At 33.0% G+C, this 13,332-nt stretch overlaps 1 protein-coding gene across 1 annotated transcript; it reads left to right on the forward strand.

The window, feature by feature from the left end:
- The first annotated feature begins 551 nt into the window (after positions 1–551).
- LOC130443062 (WSCD family member CG9164) lies at positions 552–12,665 on the forward strand. The gene is made up of 5 exons (XM_056777521.1): positions 552–657; positions 2,641–2,872; positions 5,030–5,237; positions 8,321–8,572; positions 9,808–12,665. The coding sequence occupies exons 2-5, from the start codon at positions 2,762–2,764 to the stop codon at positions 10,140–10,142; spliced, it is 906 nt and encodes a 301-aa protein (XP_056633499.1). The 5' UTR covers positions 552–657; positions 2,641–2,761; the 3' UTR covers positions 10,143–12,665.
- The last annotated feature ends 667 nt before the right edge of the window (positions 12,666–13,332 follow it).

Below are 13,332 nucleotides of genomic sequence, written 5' to 3' on the forward strand. Positions count from 1 at the left end.
AAATATTATCGGATACTTCTTGACAAGGAACAATAAATATGTATCGACATGATAGGAGGCTATGGACTTTACCTTAAATATACGTATACATACAATACAACAAAAACGTTTTTTTGCAAAATACAGCGTTTTCATTAAGTGACAGTTTAAATTTATGTAGCTAATAAACTTCAGAAGCATTCAAGAATCACTCTGTACACATTAGAAAATAATAAATACATCAATGGTTGTATTATGTTCAGAAATTCCCATAGATGGCAATAGAAGAAACAATTTTGCACATTCAGATAGCATTTTAAACAAATTTGTACATAAATATTACAAAAATATTAAACCTAATAAAAACTACATATTTCAAAGCTCTTTTATTAACTTAGAAATCACTAAAACCCAAAGTAATCCTAATATTCTTTGCGTCCATGTTTTTCCGTCGATGCCACCATCTCGACGCCTATAAATGTAATAGAATACAGACGACGCCCTCAAAGTTGGGATTTGCTCATTATGTAGTGAACTCTAAGTGCTTCGCGAATATAAGGGGAGCGGAAAACAGTAAAACACATTTCGTCTCACATGAAAGATGTAAAATCTAATAATTTCGATATGTGAAGAAAATGTTTAAGTGTGGATAGATTTTAAAATGGGATTGATTTCTAGGTAAGAATAAGAGGCCTCCATTTAACGATAAATGCTAATTTAATTGAACTTGCGGCTTATGACTTAATATAAACAGTTATTTGTGGTTAAAAATAATTTGTTTATAAGATATAATCAATGGATCATTTTGAGAAAGCAAATTATTAATTTGCTGGAAATTATATGTTATACAGGATGGTTTAGAAATATTAAACATTAATTTTTGGAGATGAAAGTACATCCTCAAAAAAGGGTTTACTTTTATTTTTAAACTGAACAATAGGGCAGATTCAATCCTATATGAATTGAAAAACTCATCTTTTCAAATATTTGTCAAGATTAAAGTCATGTCACCAACTAACTTAACCCATATAAATACAGGGTAATTTTAAAGGGATAGTGTGAGTTATAATATTTGAAAAAATATTTTGGATAAATGTTTCCTTATATTTTTTATGATTTAAAACGTGTTTAAGAAGTTTATAATTTCACGACGTTTCGGTTTCCACTTTGAAAGAGTAAGAGAAGGGGCGACCATTTATTTATTAATCTCAGTAGTGATTCAATTTCTTTATCTTAATTCGCCCTTCTCATTGCACCAGATTATTTCTGCTAGCTGATTAGATTCCAAAGTCTTAATCTGTGTACTACTTCTAGTGATAAGTAAAGTAAGGCAATAACCAGATTAGTCTAGAGACTAAAATTCATTTTATTCAACAAATTTCACGTATGTATCTATAAGTATAGTTCTTCCAATATCAATTGCAGATTATAAAAAGCCTTGCTGACAATTTTGTTTGATCTACCATACTTTTAAAAATATATCTTATGCGACAAAGTATTCGTTAAAAGGCAATCGAATTATTATAAATTGGAGGGCATTATACGCCGTTATTTAGACAGATGCACTTAATTGTAATCCTACTTGGAACTTAGAAATAAATCATTATTTTACCTGCTTAATTTGCTAGAATTGAATAATTAATAATAAAGCGTAAATAGACGAGTGAAATGTACCTACCTGCAAAGGAGTTTGGTTTAAACATGCTACCAGACACGAACTGATCTCTTTTTGTACCCCATTCGTTTTTTTTTTCTGGACAAAGAAATTTCAAAGCAAAAACCATAAAGGAAAATAAAACAAAACAAAAGGAAACGTTTCAATTCCAAAGTATCTTTATAAATAATAATAGTAGTCAAAATCGATTGAACTAGATTCATCATTTGATTGAATTATGAAGGATTGTATAGAGGGTGATACCACATACTCATCTTCTTCTTTGATAACATTTTCAACACAGTTTTTCCAAAGCTCTTGACCACCTCTTTGCTCAGTTCTGGAGACTGATTACATTTTCGTAATTCCGATTTTACGTTTGCCCATATTAATTCCATAGGGTTGAATATGCAATAGTAAGGAGGTAGTCTGACATCGACTAAAATGGAGAGACAATCAATAGCGAGTATTAAAGACTCGTTGGATCGTTTGAATGCAAAAATCAAGGAAAAATGGCTTAATATGTGGAAGAAAAAAACCACTGTTTCACCAAGATAATGCACCGATTCACAAATCGATGGCAACGATGGTTAAAATGGAACGAATTGCTTCCTCATTCACCATATAGTTCAGATCTGCCCTCCCCTCTTGACTACTGGCTATTCTCTGATCTCAAAAAAATCTCACCTGTAAGAAATTCAGCTCAAATTAAGAAGCAATTGCTGAAACTGAAGCATATTTTGACCCAAAAGACAAATCCTTCTAGTTAGAGTTGGAATGATTGTGTTGCTCTTGAAAGGAATTAAATTGATGAATAGAATCGTTGATTGGCAAAGATATATATTTTCCTTAATAAGACACACGACTTATTGAGTGATATCATACTTCCCCTTTGATATTGTTGGTAGCAGTTTTTCTGTTGTGCAGACTTCAATACCTTAGAAGAAGTATATTATTTCAGTACTTCCCTCACTCAATACTAATTATATAATACTTTCCATTTTCAGGACATGAAATATGGAGGACAAAAATATTACTCAAAGAGATATAAACTATGAAGAAATTCGCCGTTTTTTGCTCACTTAATGATCTTCCCAATGATGTGAATACCTAGAAAGGCATTACCAGATGCTTTTGAAAAAAATAAGATTTTGGATAGTGATTTTAATGCTCATTTGTTATATAATTGGAATATTAATTTTGACTGCAATATCGTTACAAGATTCCAATAGTTTTAAGGTAACAAAAATCATTTGTAGTATTTGTAGTATTGGATGATATTTTCTAGTGGTAACGAAGTTGTGATACTTGCCAATGTGAATCACTTCAACGGCGGCCATATATTAGTTATGTCCTGAAACATAATGAATACATTATCATATAGATGACTTATTTCATTTCTATTTTTCATTTTGTCAGTATAGAAAGATTACTGTTATTGTTATTAAATATACGACAGTGCAAATGTCTTGATTTGCACATAGAGACGACTAAATGTTATCAATTTCTTGACCACTGTTCTCCGTCAATTGGAGTATGATTCTTTGTTTATTCACGTAGACCCGAATTTCAAGAATCAACAGAAAAAGAACTCAGCTGGAAATCGGTACGAGCTGTAGAGAGGTCATGGCCATTTTCTCTGCACGAGTCACTAATTCTTTAACCACTCTCGTTGGATTTATGACAGATAACTGTGGTTAAAAAATAGTTCTTAACATTTTCAAATGTTCTGCAGAGTTAATTGCATTCAAAAAAGTCGATTATGCCCTTTGCCGTCCAAACCGTAACTTCTACTGATGAGAAAATTAATTTCACTATGACAAAAGTAACTTTACATTTTGTAACTAATAAATCTGAGTCTGCATCTCGGTTTTTGTAAGTCTGGGATATGGAGATAGAAGTGAGGAGAAGTATCTGATATGGGAAAAAATTTTGCAATTGTACAGTTCAAAAATCTTCCAGAATGGCGTTGGTGTAAACAAAGACTATGGTATAAATGTAGCAATTGTAGTTGAATTGAAGCATGCCGAGTAAAAAAAATAAAATTCATTATTTAAAATTTCATTATTTTGCGTTGTATAATTATCAAGAGCGTATTTAATATTTGGCAAATTCATATTATTATCCTTACCTCTACTCTCCATAGACCATTAGCTCTATCTTTCTAGCTCCCATGCAACGGATACAAAAAGAAATTTATAAATCCTGGCGAAAGTATCAACTTTCAAAAGACTAAAAATATTAGTTAAAAAAAAGTGATACCCATTTTTTGTTATTTTTAAAACAATTTCGTGTGTTAATTTTTCATTCCTATTGAAAAAACTACTGTACAAGCTCATCAATAACTTCAAAAATGTTTTCCGGACTCTGATCCACGGAAAAGAACCAAGGATAATCAGATATTTCGATCGAATTATTACATCGTCGTCAGTCTTTGACACGTGGACAAAGTTTAGATTTAATCTGATCGTTCAAAGTAGGGCAAAATTGCAAAAAGGCAGTTACAAACATATAGTTCAAACTAAGGTTCATCATTCATGGAATAAGAAATACAATACTGTAAAAAACGAGTAGTGCGTTGGGTATCTAGATAACTTATATATGTCTCAGAACACGTTTGCGTCAAATCTCTCGTTAAATTAGAAGAAAAACTCTGACTGAAAGCTATAAATTGTTGAAAGAGGTCTATAAGGACAATTCTCTATCTCGTGCGCATGTTTTTGAGTGGTGTAAGCGGTTTAGTAAGGGCCGAGAGAGGAAATCAAAATTCAAAGCAATCGTGTTTTTCGACATTAACGGTATCGTGATGAATGAGTTGCAGATGGTCAGACTATCAACCAGACTTACTATTTGTGAGTTTTGGCAACACTGCGAGAATGAGTTTGTAAAAAACTACCCGAGTTGTGGAAGAACAATTCGTGAATTTTCCACCAGGGCAACCTGTCCATAACGCGCTAGCTCTGAAGCAGTATTTGGCCAGTAAGCGCACTCGAGTGCTCGAACACCCGCCGTACTCACCAGATTTGGCGCCGTGCGACTTTTGTGTTTCCAAAAATAAAATCTGCTTTGAAAAGGACCCGATTTGAGTCTATGGAAGCGGTAAAGCAAAAAAGGGCAGAGCTCCTAAAGGTCCTCATCAAAGAGGACTTCCAGAACTGCTTCGATGTAGAATAATTTTTATAATAAAACCCTTTTTCGTAACCGGTCTCGTTATTTAATAGCTAGATCTCGTATGCTGGTCTTAGATAAATATTGGTTGCAAGGTTATTGAAATAAATAACTATAGCAGTCATTCATATTCATTTTGCGATTTTAAAAAATTATATACTTTGTCTTCTTTATTATTTAGTATCTATGACAATTATGCAGAAACGAAGAAACTATATTTGATTTCAGATTAACTCAAATTTAAATAATAGATATTTATCCAAATCAAAGAGCTTCGAATATGGTCTTCCAGGATTCAGACCGTATTTGAGACGGTCTAAAATCAATTGGTGTTCAGAACTGAAATATCGTAATCCTTATGGCCCATCTATTGCTCTAGCTTCGTTTCCTGGAAGTGGTAATACATGGCTAAGATATTTATTACAACAATCTACAGGTAAATTGAATCATTATAAGTTGAGAATGCCTCAATTAATTTAGAAACGAGTGATTAATTTTTATATATTTTGTTTTATAAAAATTTTGTATCATGGCGGTAATCACAATTGTATCAGATCTTTCGACCTAATTTCAATTTTTCACAGAGGAACTGTTGAATTATGAGCCTTAGTACAAAATATTTTTCAAAACAAATAGCTGCAGAGAAAAAAAATAATAACAATAAATATTAAATACTAGAAATGACCATCTTTACCCTGTTTTTAATTACAAATTTTTGGAATAGTACGCTTTTTTCTATTCGGCAATTCTGTCTTTACTCAATTTTTATTCAAATTGTATTAGGCTGTTGTTGATATTTAACAAGTTTACATGCATTTTGTGTATGGTATGGCAAATTCTCGACAAACTAGACGTCTTTATGCTGAAAAATATCCGCAACGAATGATGCCTCATCATTCCATATTTGCAAATATTCACAACTGCTTATTCGAAACCGGAATGTTAAAAAGAAATTCAACCAGCACTCGTCGTTTCCGGATAGTTAGTTTCAAGCTTTTTTACCAAGAGATTTGCCTCAACGAGTTATATTTTATGCATGGTTAACTATGCGACAAAGTCCTCAATTTGTGAATAATGTATTATTCACGGAAGGGGCACAGTTTCACAATAATCACGTATGGACAGACAGATACCCCATGAGATTATAGAGCACCATTTTCAAAATGTTTTTTCGGTCAACGCATAGATTGGTATTGTAGGGAATAACTTAATTGGGCTACATTTTCTGTCTCAGTCATTAAATAAAATTTTTCACACTCCAGTCGGACGGGTAGGCAACATATAGATGAAATATATCCCAACCGTTGGATTGGTCGAGGAATGCCCCGAGCATTGGCCTCCTTGATGTCTACAGTTAAAACCTTGTGATTTCTGTCAGGGCCGGATTAAGATTTATAAGGCCCGGGGCTAAAATAATGATGGGGCCCCCTTAAGGAATTCTGAAACCCGAAAAATTCACAAAATAATATCAATACGTTAGATTTGTGGTATCAACACCCCCCCAAGCCCCTGGCTTAATCCGGCACTGATTTCTGTTTATAGGGTTATCTTAAATTATCAGTATCAATAAAATTTGTTCTCTGCAACTATTGGTTTTGGAACATAATTTAAGAATATTGAAAAAATGCTCATGCTCATCTTAATTTCATACGAGCAATCACCTCTTGAACTTTGTCGCATGAATTTGGAAACACCCTGTATGTTAAAAAACATAACATCAAAAAATAGTGCAATATATAATATAGACAACCTAATCAGGTTACTAGACAATGAAAGAAATAATCCAGCAAGAACATAGGACGTAGCATCTTCAACGGGAGTGTCCAAGCTGGGTTAGGAATGCCCGGAGAAGTTTAATAAGCAAGGGACACACTGGAGTGGAAGAGAAGTAGTTGCTAAAGTAAGTGCCGATAAACCCTTTGTGGAACCTAAACCATTCTGTTAAATCGGTTACAGTCCCTAAAATAATCTACAGTGGTTGAGAACGCAAAGGTATTTTAGGGAGCGTATAACCAAAGATTTTATTAATGGGATCAAACTGTATAAAACACCTCAATGGACACCTCAAAATACTTAGTTTAGTAGAAGTTGCATCTTATAGATGAAGATCGAGACATTACACTTCTGGAAATTTTTGCAAAGAGTGGAATTCATAGATCTGAATATTGAATATTGATCTGAATCCGAGTGTTCTAAAAAGAGACACCATAGTTCTTCTGGGTTGTAGGGTTTATGACACCCCAAACTTCACATAGATCAAACCATCAGTCTATTATGATAAGCATTCTTTCATAGTAACTGAGCTCTTTAATACTGTTGTGTGTGTGTTCTGTAAGTGTTGATTAGTGATGATTGGTGAGTCAATCAGTAAAATTTTATTATTTTTCGCTGGTATATGTCTCCATGAATACAAATCTTTAAGTTGAGCTTTAGTTGATCGCATGATTTGAACTTTCTTCTACTGTTGCTGAACATTTTAACTAATTCTTAGTATCACAGTTCACTCATTACATAACCCTGAATACAAATGTTTTTAACAGATGATTCAAAGAAAATGTTTCTGTTTCTAAAATGTTTTTTATGCTGATTCTATATCTGCTTTTTGTTTTTCTCTATCATGTCTAGTTTTTGTACAATTTAATAATTTCATTTCACTCGACTATTATGTGTATTTTATGAAGAAAATTACTTTTTTAGAGAAGCTACTTGAAGCAGGCGCTTTCTTTTAATAAAGCGGTCACAAATTGCTTTATCTATCCAAGCTTTATGTGCAGCGGTAGTAGCAAAATCTTCTTAGGGTCAATCAACTGTTCAACCCAATCAATCAACCCAATAGAGTTCGTATATTTTCAGATGTTTCCTTCAGTTGAACGTAATGGGAAATTTAAAAAGAAGAGTATTTATTGCCATTATGCAGAAGAACTCCTTTCAAACTTCTTTGAGAGGAATCAATAAAAAGTTTCACTTAGGAATATCACAATGGAACACCATTAAATTTTTTTTTCAATGAAAGTTAGTGAATCTAGTTCTCTATAGCGATACTATAAAAATAATGTACCTAGGGCTAAGAAATTTCTTCCTTTCAGTTTTGAGTTTAGAACTTCAGATTCCTCTTTCGATAGGTTTAACTCGAATTGCATTTTTGAAATCAGCATGAAAAACTGCTTAATGAAGATCTCTATTTATTTCGTCAAAGATTTTGATGCAGGGTGGTGTTCTTATTCCGTTTTGTACAAAGCTACAGAAAATTTTCATTGAGTTGATGATGAAATTTATCATAAACAATTGAAAAAAAAAATATAATTCATAATAGCTTGAACATGTTCAAATTATTTTATTTAGTTTTTACAATTTGCATTCTTCATCCCTTAACCTCTACTCACCAACAGTAATAGCGGAAAATATGGTTTATAATTAAAAAAAACTTTGATTTGAAGATTCTTTTCTGCATTTTGGAAATCATTTTCTTGGGCTATAATTTTCGTATATGATAAATTTATAAGCCATCATTTTTCACAGGTTACTTTACTGGATCGGTCTACAAAGATTATGGACTTCTAAAGAATGGATTTCCAGCTGAGAGTGTTTTCAACGGCTCAGTATTAGTAGTGAAAACGCATGAATGGGGAGCACCAAATAGAAAAATGTTCTCTAAAGCGATTCTGCTTGTTAGAACTCCCTCTGCTGCCATTCAAGCTGAGTTTAATCGTCAAAATGGTGGTCATATAGGATTTGCTGCACCAGATAAGTACAAGAGATTGAAAGGGAAATGTAAGTATGAGGACTTTTTTCAAATAGTATCATTGATTTGAGCTACATTCAATATATGTACTACTACAGTCATGAAGTTCAAACGTGATTCAGCATTCAATAGAGAATAAAATGGGTATAAGAATCGCAGTTGATACAATTTATCCTATCATTGATGTCAATAATAGTCGATCTGAGTAATTATAGACGCCAAAGCTAGAGACAACAAATTAGAAAGATCTTTAGTATGATTCCATTATTAACGGTCCACTTGCTTTGAAAGTATGCAATATTTGAAGGAACAAAAACTTTGTTAATTATTTTGTGATAAACTAGAACACATTCTGTGTCACACTACTAGGCTTGGAATAGCTATAGCACAGAACTACATGAAAGATTCAGTTTTTTGACGATGAACTTCGATCGAAGATAAGGCTGAAGAATTTAATCTAGAGGACCACAAGAGATCTGAAAAGATTGCAGTGATATAGTGCTCAAGCCACCTCCATATAATCTATCTGTCCTCGAAATTATACTTGCCAGCAAATAAATTACATAGATGAGAATGGTTCAAGTATGTAAATATTTCTTAGTTGCCTAGGGTTTTTTGTCTTCATAACTACGAAAATATTTTATTGATGGAATTTAAACAATGAAACTGGTTCACAAATGATTAGAAAAAATTGAAAAATAAACGTGAGCTTGATACTAAAAATTATTTATTAGTTAAAAGAGCGGAAAATCGTCTTTTGGAACTTCATCATTCAGTATCACATTTCCCACTGACTGCTGATTGCTCTCTCATAATTGTTTGCTGACTTCCAAAAACAAATGGGTTTGAAACTAGCTTGTGGTTTTGAAAACAAAAGAGAATTGACATTTTCATTCACGGGTAAGGGTTCTGCCCCTCACCCGTCCACAGAAAATTGTGAAAACAGCAACGTTAAGTCAAGTATTTATGAATTAGTACCGTGATTGACGATTCGTCACATAATTACGTCAGTTTTATGCCGTTGTATTGGCATAATTGGCATTAGCAGAATTGATTGCAAAATTTTAATTCCTCTATTTCTCCACAAATAATCATAATTTTAACAAAAAAAAAAACACTTTCTCAAATTATTACCGGATAACTGCCCTCCTTGCCCCCGGAATTACGCCAATGCTTTTGGTGAAATTGAAAAATTTTATGAATTTACACTGTAACGTGAATAACAATCTCATCTAAATGAAATTTGCATCAACATTTGTTTCAGATTGGCAAGATTTCGTTTTGAGGAAACTGAAGCAATGGCACGACATGAACCTGGATTGGTTATATAACTTTACAGGGCCTACACATGTTATTTTCTACGAGCAACTGGTAAACGACTTGGAAAATACGTTAAAAACCATTTTACAATTTATAGATATACCATTTAATCAGAAACTATTCAATTGTGCCATCGAGAGGAAAGAAGGAATATACAGAAGGAAAAAAAGGGTGTTAAACTTTGACCCATTTAATGATAAGTTGAAATCAGTTATTAAAGAAATTGAGAAAAAAGTTTTTGATGCTATTTACAATGTTGCTGCTCCGGCGGAAATGTAGACAAATAATAATATATTGAAGATAATAATTAATTTTTTATATTTATCGATTAAATAAAACGACGATGTAATGTTTCTATGTAAATGTATTTTTTTTAAAATGAAAGAACATTTAATTAGAGCCAAGACAAATTTTTTTATAAACCGTTGAACTGAATAGATTCTTTGAATAATGTATACGGGGTATGGCTTTAAATAAGTTGACCTACAGTGCTATAGAAGAAGTTTGCATACGTTAGTCGTGATACCTACATTTACTTGTTGCGCAGATTAAACGTTTTAAAGATGGCCAGATGGCTGAGATGACATACTAGATGTTTCCCGACCAAGTCATCATTTCACATCGAAAGCATGATTGCTTTTTTTCAAAATTCAACGTATTATGTTTTTCGAAGGTCGAACTATTACGTGGATGGTCCCAGAAGTACCTGGCCTAACCTAAAGATGGCAGTAGTTACTTGAAAATACCACTGCATTAGAAAGTACACAATGTATACAGTATATGTTTCAAATTTCAAGACGCCACGTTGTTTAGTATTTATTTAGCAGCCATCAATAGTGAACGTTTTCAGTGAATTTGTAAACATGGCAAAAATTGGTCATCGTTATTTGATACAATACTTTTATTTGAAAGGCTGTAGCCCAACCAATATAAAAACTGAACTAGATTCTACTCTGGGTGAGACTGATCCTAGCAGAGTTTCGGCGAGGCCGTACGACCTGCGATAATTAGCATCGCAGTGATCGATCCAATGAGGTAACGACTCCAGAAATGTTGAAGAAAATCCATAAAGAGGTACTGGATGATCGTTGACTGTGAGCTAGCAGACATAGTAGGCAATTCAAGGCACATCGCATATTAACTGAAAATTTGGACATGAGAAAGCCATGCGCAAGATGAGTGCCGCGTTTGCTTACAATGGAACAAAAACAGAATCGTGAAGATGTTTCCACTGAGTGTTTGGTAATGTTTCACAGAAACAAAGTAAGAATTTTTGCGCCGATTCTTAACCATGCATGGAGCGTGGATAAATCACTTTGCCCGAAACAGAAGAATAATATAACAATGGACTCAGAAAACCTGCTCCAAAGAAAGTAAAAATCGTTCCATCTACAAGCGAGGTGATGGCGTTGGTTTTTTGGGATGCGCGCGGAATAATTTTCATTGACTATCTTCAAAATGGAAAAACTATCAGCGACGAGTATTATGCGAACTTATTGCAGCATTTGAGCGAATAAATCAAGCAAAAACCGCCGTATTTGGCTAAAGAAAAAGTGATGTTCCATCAAGACAATGCACCAGCTCCCACATCCGTTATGGCAATGGCCAAACTTGATGAATTAAACTTTGAATTGCTACCTTCGGATCATTTTGGTCGAATATTTTCCAACATTGAAGAGGTGAGTCAGTTAATGGTTATTTTGAGAAGCTTGACGATTCTTATTATAAAAAGGGTATCGAACATATTGAACATCGCTGGGAAAAGTGTATGGAGCTAATAGGAGATTAGGTTGAAAAATTAATATATTTTTATCCAAAATTTATGTGCTTTCTGTGTTGGACCAAGTACTTCTGAAACCATTCTCATAATCACCATTATTTCCTTCGAGATTTTTGGAAAGAATGAGAAAAGCAACCATAAAAGTGGAAGCACAAGTTATGGGTTCAACATTAGTATTAGACCATCAGCCTGTTAAGCCAATGTTACGGCTTATAAATATATAAATCTAAAGGAACACGATTTGAGTTCTGTAGTATTGTAAAGAAATAATGATATTCAAATAACCCTCCTTAGTTTAAATATGAATATATATTATTTATTTGGTTTATTACTACTTCCTCTACTTGGAGGCGTTGTACCACGTTGTGATCTCTGAACGTCGAATAAATAAGATAACATTGTCGAATTAGTCTTTTATTCGAGACCACTAAAATTGGAATCACGTGGTCAAAGACATCACAAATAGGCGATGATTATTGATAAAATGACGAAAATAGGGCACCTGAGAGAATTTCCTCCAGCAAGTACTGATTGAGTCATTTTCAAAGCAAGGCTACTAAACTATTTCTCAGCTAATGGAATAAAGAAAGAGACAGGCAAAGTCAGAATAAAAGCAATATTGCTAAATACATGTGACGAAAAGTTATACAAACTTAGTGAGTCCTGCCAAGCCAGAAGAAAGCAGAACGCTTTCTTAAATACCTGACAGAAAAAGACTTCCGGCATTATTCCAAATAATGGAAGGTTTGCATGGAGGATTTTAGAGATAGAGAAGGAGTTCATATTGAAATTTACATTGAGTAGAAATGTATGAATTCAAAAACAGATATTTTATTATTTAATGGCCATACCTCGTATTGTAATACAGGAGGGTTTCACATTTTTTTTAACAGAATAAAAGGATTAGTAGAAATCAAGGTCTATTTTTCTATTTATGAACTTCAACGTTTTTCTAAATTCTGATGTCAACTTTCTCGTCCACTACTTACACCGTAAATTCTTAAGAACAATTTCCCAATATTCAATACATGAATTGTCATATATGCAAACTCTAAGTTACAGAGAAAAAGAAAAACAGCCTATATATACATATATATATATATATATATATATATATATATATATATATATATATATATATACGTATTCGAAAGCACGGAAAATATATTAAAGTTAGTCCACTTTGTTGTTTCATTGACACGTTCCCAATAAGAACTCTGTATCGAAGTCTTTGCCAGCTATATTATGGGCAGTTTCTTATTGGAAACACCAAAGTGGACTAACTTTAATATATTTTCTGAGCATTCGAATATTTATGTATTCATTGTCTGGGAAATAATTAATCAAGATGGAAGTACAGAGACATTCAGTTAGTTGATTGATTTTTACACCAACAAAAAAAGCCATTGATGTATGTGATCTCAAAGACAAATTAGCGTAGAATGATTTGGCGACTATCAAGTGAATAATTATGTGAATAATCGATTCAACTTACGAGAAGTTTTACCACTCGGATTGCGATCGAAAAATCAATAAATCCTACAAACAGATCAACAAAGAATATCAAGTAAGCCAGGTGATTATTCTCAAGAGATAGGTTCCACTCGAAGAAAAATAGTTGTGGAATCATGTTATATTTGTTATCAAGTTGTCCACAATAAAGGTCAAAATGCGCGAAAATCGAATAAA

This window comes from Diorhabda sublineata, chromosome 4, assembly GCF_026230105.1.
Source record: "Diorhabda sublineata isolate icDioSubl1.1 chromosome 4, icDioSubl1.1, whole genome shotgun sequence".
Taxonomy (NCBI): Eukaryota; Metazoa; Arthropoda; class Insecta; order Coleoptera; family Chrysomelidae; genus Diorhabda; species Diorhabda sublineata.

Coding starts and splice junctions, on each gene's coding strand:
- LOC130443062 (XM_056777521.1), top strand. CDS start 2,762: ATGCTTTTGAAAAAAATAAGATTTTGGATAGTGATTTTAATGCTCATT. Junction 2,873..5,029: donor AAGATTCCAATAGTTTTAAG/GTAACAAAAATC, acceptor ATTTGATTTCAG/ATTAACTCAAATTTAAATAA. Junction 8,573..9,807: donor CAAGAGATTGAAAGGGAAAT/GTAAGTATGAGG, acceptor CATTTGTTTCAG/ATTGGCAAGATTTCGTTTTG.